The 18,608-nt window shown below is 41.5% G+C and overlaps 2 protein-coding genes across 2 annotated transcripts; both read right to left on the bottom strand.

Moving 5' to 3' along the window:
* Positions 1-4,906: 4,906 nt before the first annotated feature.
* Positions 4,907-6,179, bottom strand: PSAK (photosystem I subunit K). Its single transcript, XM_016329527.3, has 3 exons — positions 5,990-6,179; positions 5,806-5,886; positions 4,907-5,271 (listed from the first exon to the last, which is right to left on the bottom strand). Exons 1-3 carry the CDS (start codon positions 6,068-6,070, stop codon positions 5,044-5,046), a joined length of 390 nt encoding a protein of 129 aa, XP_016185013.1. The 5' UTR covers positions 6,071-6,179; the 3' UTR covers positions 4,907-5,043.
* Positions 6,180-9,921: 3,742 nt separating this feature from the next.
* LOC148575854 (uncharacterized) lies at positions 9,922-10,766 on the bottom strand. Its single transcript, XM_088501750.1, is given in 2 exon segments — positions 9,922-10,475; positions 10,478-10,766. Coding segments are annotated over 2 exon segments (843 nt in total).
* Between the last annotated feature and the right edge of the window lie 7,842 nt (positions 10,767-18,608).

Raw genomic sequence — 18,608 nt, 5'->3', positions numbered from 1 at the left:
TGAAATGCTTAGTGAGTTTCTCCTCCTCCTATTTATGGATCTTTTTCTGTCCATGTTAGCTTTTCCTATCATCCTATTGTTTTGTTCATCAAATGTAGCTAACTAAATGAGTTCATAGTCATGATTTCTTTTTCTATTTTTTCAAAGGCTATACCTTTATACTATTAAGTTTTCAATTTTAGTTATGCCTCACAAATTATTTGATAAAATGTCATATCTATGCTGAGAAAGTGAGAAGGGAACAAAAACTTCACATGACTGACATTTTTTCTCTTTTGTAGTTGTGTCTGATATCATATTCCCTGATAATTAGTAATTGAATGGATTTTATTCGCCTATAATTTGCAAATGAATAAGTGGGTTTTCAGCAGTTGAATCCTTACAAGATGCCTTGAATCAATTATTTCTTATTGATGATACCATAGATGAAAATGGTGCAATTACAATTTCTAAAAATAATGGCCAGTAGTTATTTTCCTATTTTTTGCATTCTATTATAATTCGGATTTTTTATTTAAATAAATTAAATAAATGTAATAATTATTGAATTAAATAATTTTAAAAGTTATTACCGAAATCCGTCGGCCTCTCTTATTTCATTTACACTGTAAATGAGATAATTTTACACGTATCTCGTTTACAGTGTAAACGAGATAAGACTGGGGACGGCTATAAATATATGTCGTTGACAGTGTTTGACTGGCCCCAATTTGAACTTTTCAACCACTTTCTCCTCTCTTTTATGTCTTTCTAACCATAAAATCGATAAATACGACGATGCCGTGCGCAATGGAGACATCAACAGACTGAACAAGACTTCGCATTACGTCGGGGTAGCCGACTTTGCGGTTAGTTTTGTTGTGTTGAATTTTATATAATCCCATATAGATATAGATATATATGTGTATATGTAGCCATCGTTAGGGTAGTCAAGAACTAGAATATAGTTTGTATCGTTAGGAATAGGTTACTGGTAGAAATTTGGAACTCTATTTTATTTCACTTGTGTTAGGTTGTTACTACATAATTATTAATTTGGAACTCTATTTTATTTCTTATAGTTGCGTCAAATTTATAATTAGATTTTTATATTTTTTTAATTTAGTTATTATACTACTTTTAATTTTATAATTAGATTTTTTTATATCAAATATATTAAACAGAATAATATTTTTTTCAAGAACATGTAATTAAAGATCTAATTATGTTATTAATTATAAATATCTTTAATTTATAAAAAATATTTATTTAACTTTAATATTTTTTATACTAAAAATACCTAATTACAAAACTAAAAACAGTGTCAAAAATTAATAAAAAATATAGAAACCTAATTAAAAATTTAATGATATTATAAGGACCATTAAACTTCAAAGAACCAATAAAAAATTTAAAATTATTTCTTGATAATTGTGAATATATATTTTTTTTCAGAGCCTCGCCTTCTACTACCCCGACGAGTGAGTCATACCCTTCCTCCACCCAACGCCATCGTCCCGTATCTGAGGGAGGCTGGATTCGGAGACACGGTGCCTCTCAAGGATTTCACATTCGACAATTCCCTAATTACGACATTCGTAGAGCGATGGCGTCTGGAGACCCACACGTTCCATCTCCTGTGGGGTAAGGCCACTATCACCCTACAGGACATGGCATACTACCTAGGACTACGCGCACACGGAGACCCAGTTGGGGTGCTTTCGTGACTTCGGTAGGTGCTACCACACGGAAACGTGGGAGTTGGTGGAGCGGCTACTAGGTGCCAGGCCTCCGGTGGCTCCATAGCAAGCGGCGCAGAGGAAGGAGTCATTCACGCTGAATCTTGTATGGCTGCGGGACCTTGTCCGCCAGATGCCCCTGACGGACGATCTAGAGACCCTCCAACAGTACGCTAGGTGCTACATCATGTTACTAATCGAAGGCTATCTGATGACGGACAAGTCGAACAACTTGGTCTAACTACGTTGGCTCCCACTTCTCTGTTCTTCTCAATGGCTACCATCAGCCTCTAGGAGAAGCGATTTCTAGCAGCCAGCTGTGACTGCGCATCCCTGCTCTTTGTGACGAACAACTTCTGCAACCGTTCGTACGTGATGCGCATGATGGCATAAATTGGCAAGTGTCGTGTACCCTTGAGAACTGCATTGATGCACTCCGACAGATTTGTTGTCATGTGACCAAACTGCCGCCCACTGTCGCAGTGTTGCAGTCATATCTCTTTGTTGAAATGACCAGCCCAGTCTGCCATCCTTAGGGATACTCCTCTCAAGGCATCCATGTACCATTCATACCTAGCCTTGCTTGGATTGTAAGCGGCATTTATAAGGTATCTCTTGCCCTCGGCTGACTTAAAACGAGTCATGAAGTTCGTGGCCATGTGTCTAATACAGTAAGCGTGGAACGCCCTAAGAGGATGCCAACTACTATCATCGATACTTATTGCAGCCTTAATGGCATGCGATCTGTCGGAGATAACCACCAGGCCTTCTTGTGGGGTGACATAGCGTCTCAGATTAGTAAGGAACAACGACTATGACTCGGTACTCTCGGACTCCACAATGGCAAAAACAATAGGCAGGATTGCTGTTGTCGTCTTGTGCCACCGCAATAAGCAACACCCCACCGTATCTGCCATACATATGCATGCCATCGACGGAAACAAATGGCTTGCAATACTTGAAAGTCTCAACACAGGATGAAAAAGGACAAAATACCTTATCGAGCATGCTATAGTCGTGGACCAGAAGGTGTCCGTCGTAGTACGGTACAGCCTGTAGCTCACAAATAGTTCCCAGGAAATAACTCTGCAGCGCCTGAAGTTGTTTCAGCACCTTGTTGTACGACTCCTCCCAATCTCCGTAGATCTGAGCAATTGTCTTCTACTTCGCCATCCACACCTTTCTATAGGAGGGTTTGAAGTGATAGCTCTGTCGGACTGCACCTTGCAGGACAGGGATACTGACGGAGGGGTTGGACTGTATCAACGGCAAGATGACCTTGCAGATGGGACTGCTATCCAACTGTCGATGGTCCTGGGACATGGTGGGTGTTAAACAAGTGTATACTCCGCCAACCCTCCGGACCTCCCTGCCGAAATAAAACAGCCATGGTTCAAAACTACTTAATATATGACAACCATAACTGAGTAAGTATAGTTCAAGTAAACTTAAACTCACCAGTATCCACGGTTCTGTCAAAGAGCAATACGAAGACTCCATGAACAGCCCGTTTGCAACTTGACGGCATTGCACATGGTACTTTAATCGGTCCGATCCGATCACCCGGTACTCAGCACTCCTGCGAATACTGTAATTCTTCACACCCTACATCACTGCATCTCGGCATTTGAATCTATGGCGACCCGAAATTCTACCCCACCGTCTAGGTTGTAATCCTCTTCCTCCGTGTTGGAAAACAGAGTTCTCTCATGCATGGCGTCCAGATCCAATGTATGATAGTGACTTGGTACATCTGATAGCGTCGGATTGGGTTGAGGGGAGGCAAAACATAGCGCACCACTGTCTCGGCGGGCGTCTCTGATACAAACTCCTCCTCATTACCCCCTTCAGAAGAATCACTATCGGCACTATTGGCAACATACTCTTCGCCGGAGTCTTCCTCACCCACCTCCATGTCCTCCACTGGAATGGCGACATGAATGGGTGGTGGTGTAAGATGTCAATCGTCCTGTACATAGGTCGAGTGTACAGAACCGCCACCACCAACATCTCCAACCTCGGCAGAAAGCTCCATCACTTGTTCTGCCATGATTCTCCCATGGATGTCGAACATGAGTCGCACATGCTCGTCCCCTACAAGTCGAAATAGTCGAAATCGAAAAACACCATTACCCAACGGTGCCAGCAACCTATACCAGCAACCTATATCTCATCCTTCCAACCTCCCTCGTTTCTGTGCCACCAAAATTGCTCAATATCAAACTCTTCAACTCGGACAACAAACTCACACGCTGAGTGCGTAATAGTATCGGATTCTCACACTCAAATATTATCTCATTGTCTCATTTCTTATACGACAATTGGGGTAAACACACACAACTATGTATACGCTATTACTGGCCATTGTTGCCTTCTTTTTGTGAGAAAAACGGGACAGAAGAAGATATAAAATGTATGTGGAGAATGTCAAGAGTTACACATCTTTTATACTTGTTGAAAAAATTGTCTCACTGTATCTCGTTTACACTATAAACGAGATAAGAGAGGTTGACGAATTTCGGTAATAACTTTTAAAATTATTTAATTCAGTAAATATTATATTTATTTAATTTATTTAAATAGAAAATCCATTATAATTCACAGGATGTGTTTTGAATTGATTAGAAAAGATCTCTATCTCAGTATATCCTATGTAATGCTACTTAGTCATTTTCCTATATCTTATCCTATGTATACATCTAAGGATGTCAATATTTCCTAAAGACAGAGAATAGTGCTTGCAGGGACGGGATAGGATAGGAAGCAAAGTTCTCCTAAGGCATGTTCAAAGAAACGAGCCGGGATCCCCATCCAATTTTCAAAAATTCCTGAAATAAATTAAATAGGGTAAAAATTCAATCCAAACTCTTCCATCTTAATGAAGGACAACGCGATACTTTACACCAAAAAAAAAAAAATACTTTGGCTCCTAATATTATAATTTTAGAACGATAAAATTTTTCTGTTAAAAAATTTATTAAATAGTAACGAAAATTAATTTTACAACTGTATTAATATTTACCCCATGCAGGGCACGCACTAGTTTCTCTTATGCATATTATGTACATCCTTTCACTTTATATATGGATGAATGTAGCTTCAAAGACGACTAATAATTTCTCCTCAATGTCACGGCTTCATAACCAAACATTTTGATGATTTATGATTACTGTTTGTGAGCGTAGAAGTGGGGGAAGGGAGCAACTATAGATTAAGATTTGAGGCATACAATGTTCATTCTCAAGTGATGAGAAAATTAAAAGCACACTAAACTTGATTACAGGTGCATTATGCAGGAATGGTTGTTCATTTTTCTTGTTTTAATTTACAAGGCACCCGTATTCTTAAGACCAAGAACAATCCCAACACCAATGATGTGGCCAACAGTTCCACAAGCCAAGGTATCAGCAAGGGTGAAACCAGCTGGGTCACCAGTCTGTAAGCCTGAGTCCCTCACCTCCAGCTTCAGCCCTGCAGTCGCTTTCCTGTTTGCCGACGGAGCCAATCCAAACCTTCCGGCAAACAGCATCAGTGTTGTAGAAGCCACCATAATCTGCAATAAAATTCCAAGCTCAATCATATCTTATATAAAAAATGCTATATAGACACCAAAATAATAATAGCTAGAAGTGACTTGGTTAGTGTTACAAGAAAGTGCAAGCACATATAACAAGTTTACATACTAAATATTGATAGTTCAAAAATGTTATATGCACACCAAAAATTAACTACCAAATTATTTGTGTATAAATACATGCGTTGTTTTACTCATTTTCAATAAATATTTTATATTTTAATATGTATTTTATATTCGTATATGATTTTTGGTATATACGTAACATAGTTGTAACATAGTTGATGATAGTTATGCGAAATTGCGAATCATTAGTATGAGAAGTTCATTTTCCAATATGCACTCACCAATTCACAGGATTCCTGTGTTTTTAAAGTAGTATAATTGTATAAACTAAAATATTCCATTAAATTAAAACTCATTATTTACTGCTTTCATGTTTATTAAAATCAGATGAAACAAACAACGAAAAAAAGGGAAGAATGGAATTAGATATAACTCCTAAGATCCTACCAGATTGGTTTCTGAACCAATGAAATCACAGCGAGTTCCTAGAGCACCCTTCCCCTTACGCCTCATGGGTTGGACAGCAACCTACACAATGAAGCATACAACAACGTTAAGCAAAACTCAATAATAATAATAATAATAATAATAATAATAATAATAATAATAATAATAAACAAGTGGTGCTGACCAAGTTCTGCACAGGGGCTGCTGAGAATTTGGGTCTAAGACCATTGAACTGAGGGAGAGTGGTCATCATTGTGGTTGCCATTACTTGAATCTCTAAGCTCTCCCTATTTTTTTTTTTTTTCTTTGAAAGAATTCTGGTGTGGTTGATTTCGTTCGTTTCTTAAGGGGTCTATGAAATGATGTAACATGAAAGTGTGTGTGATGATAGCCACATAAGCAATTTGTGGCTTCAGAAGGCCAATTTCAGATTCGCATAATACTTGGTTTCTGACGTGGCATTATCTCATTTGATTTGCTTTTGGAGTAATGGATAATGTCTTAGCTGCCTGCATTGTTGCTACTTGCTAGATATCAGATATCTCATGTCTTAGTGGATAAAGTACTCTGGAATTATGAGTCTTGTTTAGTTATTTTGTCTAAAATTTTGAATGGCTTAACATTTTCATTTGGTAATAATTTATGAATTTAATTTTGATGTATTAATAGTCTAAAATATTTTGTCTCAGATGTCTAATCACATCTAATTTGTTGAATAATTATTCATACAGTCAATATAAAATATAGGACAAAAAACCAATATAAGTCAATGCCATCTAGAATTTACGTATATAAGCCAAACCGAAAATGGTTTCAGTAATGCGCCAGAACGTATATTAATATAATTCGAACCAAGGTGGTTCGAACTGCATTTGTTAGTAATTCGAACCAGTGCAGTTCGAATTACATGTTGATTGTTGTTAATAAATCGAACCAAGATGGTTCGAACTTCAAGTACATATAATTCGAACCAGTGTGGTTCGAATTATAGAGAGAGAAAGTTGACAAAGTAATTCGAACCAGGGTGGTTCGAATTAAACCAACCATAATTCGAACCAGGCCGGTTCGAATTAGTGGGAGACAGAAGCCTATATATATGTTTCTAAACGTGAGTGGTCTCATTAGAGGGAGTAAGATGGCTAGTGAGGAGAGTTTTGTTGTTTTGGTTCACCACAAAGGATCCATTAAGAGAAAAACTCGTTTCGGTGTGAAGTTCACAGATAAGGATCCTCTCTGTATTGTCGTTAGTCCTAGGACGAGCTATGATGACCTTGTTAGATCTGTGCTGATGAAACTCGGTCTGGAAGGTGCGAAGCGGGTTAAGAAGTTTTTCTATCGCATTCCAATCACGGTCCTCCAGGATACCGTGAAGTATGATTGTTTCACGATTGGTAGTGATGAGGACTTGCAAGTGATGTTTCTTTGTCGGCGGCAGTTTCCGGAGGTCAGGACACCAGAATTGTTGGCAAAGCTTGTTGATGTGGTATCCAGCTCGGGGGGTTCGAACCGGAATACCACCACTTTAGCAACGGCAGCCGGTTCTAGTTCCCGGCCTGCCGTTGCTTCTTCCTCCGTCCCCGTGTACGAGCCAGCAGTCCAACCCGTCGCGTCCCCGTCCTTTGCTGCTGATCTGAATGGCAGCGGAGGGGACGAGGTAGGATCATTTGACATTGCGCCGAACGCTTTACCGGGCGTTGCACCGCTTGGCGTTGGAGATGGATTTTTGGGGGAAGGAGAGGAGGATGACGTCGAGCCGGATATGATTGATGATGACAGCGGCGATGATATTGGAGCGAGTGAGCTTGCATTGGCGGTAGTTGGTTCTAGCTCTGGCACACAGCAGTATCCACCACATTTTTCCTCTTTGGACTTGGATGCCATGAGGCAGGAGGGGGTATCTGGTCACTCTGTTGGATTCGGGGCTAGAGATGCGGAAGGGACTGCTGGTCTGACAGAGTTCCAGGTTGGTCAGCAATTTCAGGATAAAGATGAGGCCCTGTTAAGTGTGAAGACTTACAGCATCCGGCGAGGGGTTCAGTACAAGGTTGTGGAGTCTGATCATCGCCGTTACGTGGGCAAGTGTTCTGAGTTTGGGAATGGGTGCACATGGTTGATTCGACTGAGTCTCCGGCAGCGGAAGGGCATTTGGGAGGTCAAACGGTACAATGGACCTCACACTTGCCTTGCCACCTCCATCTCTAGTGACCACCGGAGTTTGGATTATCATGTGATATCGGCGTTCATTATGCCAATGGTTAGGGCCGATGCATCCGTCAGCATAAAGGTGCTCCTAAATGCCACAGCAGCACACTTTGGGTTTAGGCTGACTTACAGGAGGGTCTGGATGGCAAAGCAGAAGGCTATTTCCCTCATCTACGGTGACTGGGATGAGTCATACAACGAGCTCCCTAGGTGGGTGTTGGGAGTCCAGTTGACGATGCCTGGTACTGTTGCAGTCCTATGGACGAGCCCCGTTCGAGTTGGTGGACAAGTTGACGAGTCTCAAGCCTATTTTCACAGACTTTTCTGGACGTTTCCATCGTGCATCGAGGCATTCCGTCATTGCAAGCCGCTAGTTAGCATCGACGGCACACATCTGTATGGCAAGTACGGGGGAACGTTGCTCATCGCGATTGCACAGGATGGGAACTCGAACATTCTACCTGTTGCATTCGCACTAGTAGAGGGTGAGAATGCAGAGTCTTGGTCATTCTTTCTCTCCCACCTTCGACAGCACGTGACACTGCAGCCGGGATTGCTGGTTATCTCGGACAGGCATAACGACATCAAGGCTGCGCTTGAGGCACCTGACGGAGGTTGGTTACCTCCATCTGCATACCGTGCATTCTGCATTCGACACGTAGTGGCTAATTTTGCCCTAACCTTCAAGGGCAAGGACGCACGGAGGCTTCTAGTGAATGCAGCTTATGCGAAGACCGAGGTTGAGTTTGATTACTGGTTTGATATTCTGCGGTCTGAAGACCCAGCGATGTGTGAGTGGGCGAACCGGATTGACTACTCCTTGTGGACTCAGCATCGTGATGATGGGCGGCGATTCGGTCACATGACGACTAATATCTCCGAGTGTGTGAACTCAATACTCAAGGGTGTCAGAAATCTCCCTGTATCCTCCCTGGTTAAGGCAACATATGGTAGGCTTGCGGAACTCTTTGTTCGTAAGGGGAGAGAGGCTGAGGCTCAGATGGGAACCGGACAACAATTCAGTCAGCACTTGGTGAAGTCTATTGAGGCCAACTTGAAGACGGCCAGGTGCTTCACGGTGACTTTGTATGACCGTGATAACTCCGAGTTCACCGTAGCAGAGACCACTCCTACTGGTTCTTTCTCGTTGGGTACCTACAGAGTATCGCTTGCATCTCGAACCTGCGACTGCGGGTACTTCCAGGCGCTTCATTTCCCGTGCCAGCACGCACTTGCATGCTGCGCCTACTCACGGGTTACTTGGTCCTCTTATGTTCACAGCGTGTATCAAATTAGTTCAGTGTTCAGTGTGTACCGGATGGGATTCACACCACCGATACCGGAGGGCTTCTGGCCACCTTACGACGGGCCCACGGTGATTCCGGACCCTGCCAGGAGGCGTGTGAGAGAGGGTCATCCAAGATCCACTAGGATACGGACGAATATGGACGAGGCAGATCCGAACCGGCCAAAGAGGTGTGGCCTCTGTCGCTAACCCGGACACACTCGTCGGAGTTGCCCACAGCTTGGAGGATCGTCTCACACGGGGGGCCAATAGTAGCGATGTTGTTAGTGTTAGTGCTTATTGATTTTTATTTTTCGTATTACATGTTATGTTTGAGGACTTATGTAATCTGTTGATCTTTCTACCTTCTAGTAATGAAAAAGCTGTTTTCAAATTTGAGTATAGCTAGAAATCCCATAAATGCAAAAGTTGATAACTAATTGTCAACATTAAAGTGTTATATGATTCAATGATAATAAATATTCACGGATCCACTAGGTAAATACCAGATTTCGAAGTACAATAAGATGAACAAACAACAAGGAAAAACAGCTCTAAAGTAACAACAGTAGTCCACATGGTTATAATACATGAATGAACGCTAACGTCCAGAATACATGAAAAGTAAATCATCTAAATAAGTGGGAGCCCGTCCCACAACGACGGGGTACCCGTGGCCTCTGACCTCTGCGGATAAACGGCTCCTCATCCTCGATCTCATCCGCGTCCTCCTGCGGGGCAGGCTGTGCGGGTGGCGTAAAATGGACGGGTGCGGCAGACGGCCCGGCGACAGACTCTGATGCAGCGGTGTAGGCGGAATGTGGGGTACCTCCCAAACCAAACTGGTCTCCAGCAGGTGTCGTAGCAGGCTCGTTCAGATCAACATTTAAGGGTGCCTGCGTGCCGGGAGTCTGACCACGCCTCCTGCCCGGCGCGTCCTCCTGCATGATAGCCGTAATCTCCTCTAGAAACCATGGACTGCCGAAGTCCGCATCAAGCGTATCTGCGCCAAGAAAGTCCTGCCACTGTGATCCCGGAATAACCCATGGAGTACCGTCCTGCTGAGGCTGGTCATCGGCGGGTACTCCAACAAAGTAATGTCCAAAAGGTCCCGACCCAAGTCCAGCGTCACTAGGCTCAGCCCCGTCACCCATCCCTGAGCCATATCACTCACCTCCGTGCCCCCATCCTGGGTACTAACACCAGCAACTGCAGCCGCCCCTGCACCATCCCCGCCCTCGGGTCCATGTTGATCGTCGTCATCGTCCTCAGGGTCAGGTGCAGCGGCATGAACCGCAGCACGCCCTCTACCTCTGCCTCGATGGCCTCGTCGTCGACCCCCAGCGAGGCCGGCCTCATCATCATCCTCCATAGCACGCTCAAGCCACCCCCAGTCACGCTGGCTACGCCGTGTCCCCACGCGAGCTCTCCTCTCAACCCGCCGCCTGTCCGGCACGTCGTCAGGACGATCCATCTCAGGAACTCGCCCAGCTCCCCGCTGTGAGGCCTTAACAGAAATAGCAACGGCTCTCGGATCCCCAACTGCGGATCCGGAGAAAAGAACCTCTTCCCGTGCTGACTCCACCACTCCAGGAACTCATGCGACGGACCAGGGTCAACAACAACATCGAACCTCAGCACGCTCTCCGCACGGGACTCCCAATGGAGATGCCACTTCTGCAAATGGTACGGGAACTATCGATCGCCACCTCTGCCATCCTTCGACATCAGAAAATCGATGTTCAGGGCGAGATGTGGACGGGCTGCACCCCTCCAAACTGCGGAAGAACCCTATCTATCTGATGCCACTCTATGACGGCAAAGTAGATAAGGGACGTAACAGACCGCCACAGCGCCATATGCCGAGGCTCCAAAACCTCTGGATGCACAACCTGAAGTACGTCGGGGCTGCTGTACGGCATCCAGATATACTGCACCAAGAACTATACAGTGTCAGGGCAACTCGTGAACCTAACTCGTAAAGTGTGGTTAAATAAAGAAACTTATTAAGTAACATATTGACCTCTCTATCCTGCAACCGGTCTATCCAGAGCCTCCACATCTGAACTCTAGGACCCTTCTCGCTACTGGAAGGGTTGTAACCTGACCACCTGCATCATACACATGTCTTACCGCTACTTAAATGTGTGCTTAGGGTATCCAATACATTATAAATGAACACGTAGTAATGTATAGTAAATTGAAATAGACAAGGCTTAGTACAGTACCTCGAGGCCAATGGCCAGCTGGACGTCTCAAACCCTGCAGGCCTAAACCGAGGAAATCGCCAGAAAATCCATGACTGAAGTAGCTGAAGTGGGCCCGCTAGCTTGATAACATTTCTGTTCGCCACTCGGCACATGCACCGGTACAACCATGCCAGTGCTGCAGAACCCCAGCTGTAGGTCCCCATCTCCTCCAGCCTAGCTACAAACGGAAGCCATCTGATGTGAATGCGGTTGCCGGACTTGTCCGCAAACAGCTGCGTGCCCAACAACATCATGATGTACGCACGGGCATATCGACACACAGTCTCCTTATTAGCTCCCTCCGGGCACTCACTAAAAGTCTCCTGAAACCAGCTGCAGTTGACCGCGTACTTCTGAACCTGGTTAGGAGGAGGTACCACTCCAAGCAACTCCTCGAACCACACCCAGGCTGGACGGCCACCCTGGATGTATATCTGGAACTCTGATAGGCAGCCGCTGACGTAACGCCCGTCCACTGGCAAACCCAGCTGGTATGCCACGTCCTGGAGTGTGATGGTGCACTCTCCGAATGGCATATGAAATGTGTGCGTTTCTGGACGCCATCGCTCGACGAACGCACTGACAAGGGCCTCGTCCAACCGGAACCATCTATCGTTCAGCCTTGCAAGATGGTATAGACCGGCCATCTGAAGGTACGGAACGTATCTGTCATCGAGGAGCATGCCCTGCTGCCGCCGCATGCTCCTGATGCATCGTTGAGGCTGCGGAAGAAATGAACCGCATTATTAGAACCAACTTAATTACCAGTGACAAACATAATCAACACGATAATTCATAAACCAAAAAATCGTACTAAATATGACCGCTTAAAAATCCAAGAACGAGAACCACTTGCATAAACAACTAACATAAGAAACCAGCATAAACCACTGACATGAAAGATCTAACAGAAAACAACCACAACTAAACCGCTAACATAAACCACTAACATAAACCACTAACGTCAACCTCTAACATAAACCACTAACATAAACCGTTAACGTAAACCACTTACATAAACCACTGAGATAAACCACCAACATAAACCACTAAGAGAAACCACTAACATAAACCACTAACATAAACCACTAACATAAACCACTAACATAAACCACTAACATAAACCACTAACATAAACCGTTAACGTAAACCACTTACATAAACCACTAAGATAAACCACCAACATAAACCACTAACATAAACCACTAACAAAAACTAATAACAGAAACCACTAACATAAACCATTAACGGAAACCATTAACATAAACCACTAACATAAACCACCAACTAAACCACCATCTAACCCGCATGCAAAACCACTAACTCACATGTACCGGTAGAACAAAGTTATTTCCGTACTAACCTCCTCGTTGATGACCCCAGCTATATGGGCGACTCCGTCCAAGCGATATAACCGTGCCGGATCGTCCCCCATCAGCAGAGTATTCAGTTCAGGTCTTCGTCGGAGAGAATCTAGGTCGTTTTCTCTGAGATTTGGTGGGGTAGGGGAAGGTGAGAATGGTTCGAATGAGGCTGATTTGAACTCCTTATATAGCCGAATCACTAGTAATTCGAACCAGGGTGGTTCGAATTATTAAGAAGTCAGCATAAGTGTAATTCGAACCAGGGTGGTTCGAATTACTTGAAGACTATACTTACCTATAATTCGAACTAAGCTAGTTCGATTTACGTGGAAAGGGAGTTCGAACCATGCTGGTTCAAATTACAACCAACTTTTCATCAACCTAATTCGAACTTGGCTGGCTCGATTTACTAAGGAAGCTAATTCGAACCGAGCTGGTTCGAATTACATATATATAGCTCCTGGCTCATTACTGAAACGAATTTCAATTTGGCTTATTTACGTAGTTCTCAAATTGCCTTGGCTTATTCTAGTTTTTTGAATTATTTTTATTAATATAAGATTAATTAGATATATGTATAAAATTATTTTATATTGATAGTGCACCAAAATTAAATTTTCGAAATTATTACAATTTATCATAGCTTAAAATTTAGTTTCAGCTATGCTGATCCTAAGGCTATGTTTGGTTGGAAGGAAATAAATAGAGTGGAAGGAAATAGAAAGGAAAGAAAAGAAAGGAAAGAAATTGAGTGGATTTTTATTTTTTTTTAAATGTGTTTGGATGGAAGGAAAATAAGAAGGAAAGAAATGTTATAAAAAAACAATTTTACCCCTATATTATAAAATATATTGAAAAAGTGAAGGGGTAGTATTGGAAGTAGAGAGAGAAACATTAGTTTTCTCTCTATTTTCTTTCCAATGTTGGAACACTGAGTTTGAATGTTTCATGCTTAACCAGTCTTACAGTTTGATTTTTCTTTTCGAGTGGAAAAATTTGTAAAATGATAATATAAAATGTAATCTATATTTAATGGAACCTATTTATTTAATAACAATTATGATGAGTTTGGAAAACTCTAATTTAATTTGATGATGAACAAACATTATTAATTTAACTAATTACAAAATTGTCAATTTAAGTTTTAATTCATATTTGTTGATTGATAATTTAGTTGTTTTGCAGGTTATATATTTTGGGCACAAAAGCAAAATTAAAGCCCAATTGTGCTAAGAAAAATACAATCAGTCTTGTCTAATATGTTATATAATGTGTGGCTGAATTGTTATGCTTGTTGGGCCAAAAAAAATAAACTTGAAGCCCAATCATATGGCAGGCCCGAAATCAATGGAAAGGAAATGGGGCACAATATTTTCTATACTTATTTAACTTGATAAAATCCATCTCCTTCAATAATAATACTACATGCTCCAACGGATTGCACACCCTTTACTTGGTGGAATTCAAATTTTATTAAGATGAGTTAATACAGACATTGGAATCATGAAAGAGAAAGAGAAATTGATTTGATGGCATTAATGATGACCCACGCCACTCAAAGCAAGAGAGAAGCAAAGTTATTTCATTTTAATTTCTTCATTCAAATCACATTGAAAGTTTTCTCTCTTCTCTCTCTTCTCTCCTCTAACTTCGCTCACTTCACAGCAACTATGGAAGAAATTTTAAGCTATCAAAAGAAGGTGGAAGAAGCTAGTGTCATGGCCATTGTGATGATGGCGGTAAGAAAAAGAAAATATGTGGTATGGAGCGGCTAAGATTTTTACCACAAAAGGTAAGATGTGGTGAAGTAATCTCAAGCCTTCCATAACCAAAAATGGAAGAAGATCCATTCGGTCAGAGGAAGAAGATCCTTGGAGGGATGACTTGTCTCTGCTTTTGCTCAACCACTACAGGAGGTAACTACTGTTGCTACGTGGAGGATGAGGTAGAAGTTGGAGCAGATGAAGCTGTCATCGTCAAGAACTCATCAAGGACTAGGAATCCTTCTTGGAGTTCAAGTCAAGATGGAAGGCCCAGATTGATGAAGCTTGGTGTAAAAGGAAGACACAGAGGTAATTGCATGTTGGGTTTTACATTCAGTTTCCTCTCATCTCTCTCTGGCCGAACCGGTTTTGGTTTGAAGAAGAAGAAGTTTAGCTTGGTTCAACAGTTTCAACTGTGGAGGCTTCCCTTTCTATAAATAAGGGAGAACAGCCAAGGATTGAAGCAAGGAGTGAGAGTGCAAGAAACAGAGTTCTCATAGCTACCTAAGCTAACAGAAGTTCTTCTCCTTTAATGTTTTCTATTTTGTAATTTTCTGTTTAATTTTGTCTATCTTGAGTCTCATGGAAAAAGACAAACAGTAAGATTTGTAAGAAAAAGCCATAGAGCGGAAAAAGGAAGAGTGCACAAAATTAAAAGAAAAAAGCCAAAGATGTCTTTAGAGGTCCTTTGTACATCTGTGTTGTGTTTCATGATTCTGTGGGAATCCCCTTGCAAGTTGGGTTAGCACTTAGCAGTTGAAAGCATGGCTGTGACCAAGACAAGTTCTGGATTGGGGTTTAGATTCTGGACTTGTCCTGGATAGGAAGGGTAGTTCCTAGGGAGAATTGGTGTATGTAATCATGATGATTATAGTGAAATTCCATCACAGCATTGCACTTAGCAACTGAACCAGGATACATCTTGGTGTGATTTTCTCTCTCTTCTACTCCATTTCTGTTTTCTGCTGCCTAGGAGACAAAACTGAAAAATATCTCTTGGCTGGTTATGAGACAAAAAGAAAAATTCTCTTGACCAGGCATGAGACAAAAACAAGAAATATCTCCTCAAGTGTTCTAAACGGCCAGCGAGTGTTATTAAGCGAAAAAGGGGCTAAAATTCAACCCCCCTTCTCTTAGCCACTGATAAACCATCAATTGATATCAGAGCTTGGTCTCAAAGAGATCAAGCTTTGCAGCTTGGAGAAAAGACCAGATGGCAGAGAACAGTGGCTCAACCTTGGTGTCCTACAATCTGACAGAAGGACAGTCAAGTAACAGACCTCCTCTTTTCAATGGGAAAAACTACACCTATTGGAAGGAGAGAATGAACATTTTTGTGCAAGCAGTAGATTACAGACTATGGAAGATCATCCTGGAGGGTCCTCAATTTCCAACCGTCACAAGTGTTGAAGGAGTAATCTCTCTTAAACTAGAAGCTAGGTGGACCAAAGAAGACAGAAAGAATGTGGAGCTCAATGCCAAGGCTATCAACTTACTCAACTGTGCAATTAGCTTCGAAGAATACCGACGGGTATCACGATGCACAACGGCAAAGAAAATCTGGAACAAACTTCAAGTCACTCATGAAGGAACCACCATAGTGAAGAAGACCAGGATAGATATGCTGAACAGAGAATACGAAATGTTCACAATGAAGGAAGGAGAATCAATCGATGAAATGTTTGAAAGATTCAACACCATCATTGTTGGCTTGGATGCTATGGGAATTAAGTATCTGGAATCTGTGCTTGTGAGGAGAGTCTTAAGATGTCTTACAAAAGAGTGGGAAACAAAAGCATTGATAATATCTGAAAGTAGTGGTCTTGACTCTATGACATATGATGATTTGAGAGGAAACTTACTTGCTTTTGAAAACACTTATTTGAAAAAAGATTCAAAAAGAAAAGGAATAGCTCTTACATATGTTTCTAACCCTCTGGATGAAGAATCCAGTGATAACTCCTCTGAGAATGAATTTGTGTTGTTTGCCAAAAAATTCAGCAAAATGGTGAAGCTCAAGGATAGAAGCAAGGGAAGCAGCTCAAGAAAATAAAAGAAAGATTTCAGCAAGGTGACATGCTACAACTGCAAAGAGACTGGGCATTTCAAATCCGATTGCCCTAAGTTGAAGAAGGAGGAGAAGTCAAAGAAGGGAAAGAAAAAGGGACTGATGGCTTCCTGGGAGGACTTGGAAAATGACTCAGAGGATGATGAAGAATTAGAAACCAAGTCTCAACCATGTCTCATGGCAGATCACATTGAACAGGTAGTCTTTCATAACCCTGATACTGAAGATCTTCATCTTATGATAGACCACCTTTCTGAAAAAGTTAGATGCTTCTTACTTGATGACCAAGATCTTGGACAACAAATCACCATTCTTAAAGTTGAAAATGATTTTCTCAAAAATAAATTAACGGAGGCTGAAACTGCTGTTGAACTTGTTGAAGAAAACAAACAGTTAAGAGCTCAACTTAAAAGCTGTGAAAGTGATTATTCTGTGGTTGCATATGTAGACTATTTTAAAAGAAATGAAGAGTTGCTTAAAGAGGTCAATAAGCTTAAAGAAGACTTAGCCAAGTTCACTAAAAGTTCTGAAAACCTAAATCAAATATTGACTAGTAAAAAACCTCTTTATGATAAAGCTGGCTTGGGTTTCTTCAAATCTGTTGAGAAACCTTCTTTTGAAAATATTGCTTCATCTTCTAATGATGCAAGGTTTCAAAATCCAACAAGCTTTAGCAAAACAGCAACTCCAAGATTTTGTAGACTTTGCAACCGTAATGGCCACTTTCATATTCAATGTTTCTTTGGTGAAAGAATGATTGGTAACAAAGTGTGGAAAATTGTTTTTGACTATAATGGTTTGGGACAAAGAAGATGGTTTAACGTGAAAGGATCCAAGAAGATTTGGATACCTAAGGTCACTTGAGCTCATTTTGTAGGTATGCCTACAATCCAAGCGGAAGGACAATATGTGGTATATAGACAGCGGATGCTCTAGGCATATGACCGGAAAGACAACCTTCTTCATTAAGATTGATGAGTATGATGGAGGGTTTGTCACTTTCGGTGATGATGGTAAAGGAAAAATAGTGGTCATTGGAAAAGTTGGTAAGTTTTTCTTCTTTTATAAATGATGTTCTTCTTATTGATGGTTTGAAACACAACTTACTAAGTGTAAGCCAATTATGTGATCTTAGATATGAAGTTATTTTTAGAAAATTGGTGTGCTTAGTTATTTGTGAAAAATCTGGGGATATTTTGTTTGAAGCAAAAATGTGCAATAATGTGTATGGTTTGACTCTTGAGGATTTAAAGGATCAAAAAGTAACATGTTTTACCTCTCTTGAATCTGAAAAATGGCTTTGGCATAAGAAATTGGGTTATGCTAGCATGTACCAAATTTCTAAACTAGTTAAGAAAAACTTGGTTAGAGAAATTCCAAATATCAAATTTGATAAGGATATTAATTGTGATGCTTGCCAATTAGGTGATGCGTGAGCATCTTTCTTATCTTTTCCTAGTGAATTTTTATTTAATTTGTTGAGTTTAATCAAGAATAAATTATCTTTTAGCCACTATGGATGCTACTTTGAGTTGTGTAAAATTCTGTTTATTTTAGGTAGCATTTAGTTGGATTTGATGGAGCTTCCGCAGAAAAAGAGAAGAAGGCTATATAGGGCAGGAATGGCTTAGAGGATGGAGAGGAAGCTTACACAAATGGAATCAGCACAAGAATTAAAGGAAATGACAGCGAGGAGCGACGCGTGCGTGTACCTAATGCGTGCGCGTGATTTGGAGATTTGCTCAGTGACGCGTGCGCGTACCTGACGCATACGCGTGACATGCGCCACGTGTAGAAAACGCTGATTCCTATTAATTCTGATTTAAACTTTATTTTTATTTTAAAATGGAAAAAGATATTATTTAGTTTTAG

The sequence above is a fragment of the Arachis ipaensis genome, chromosome B1, assembly GCF_059453495.1.
Source record: "Arachis ipaensis isolate K30076 ecotype BB chromosome B1, ASM5945349v1, whole genome shotgun sequence".
Lineage (NCBI taxonomy): Eukaryota > Viridiplantae > Streptophyta > Magnoliopsida > Fabales > Fabaceae > Arachis > Arachis ipaensis.
Note: the sequence above shows the minus strand (reverse complement) of the source record. Positions and strands in the feature narration are given on the sequence as shown.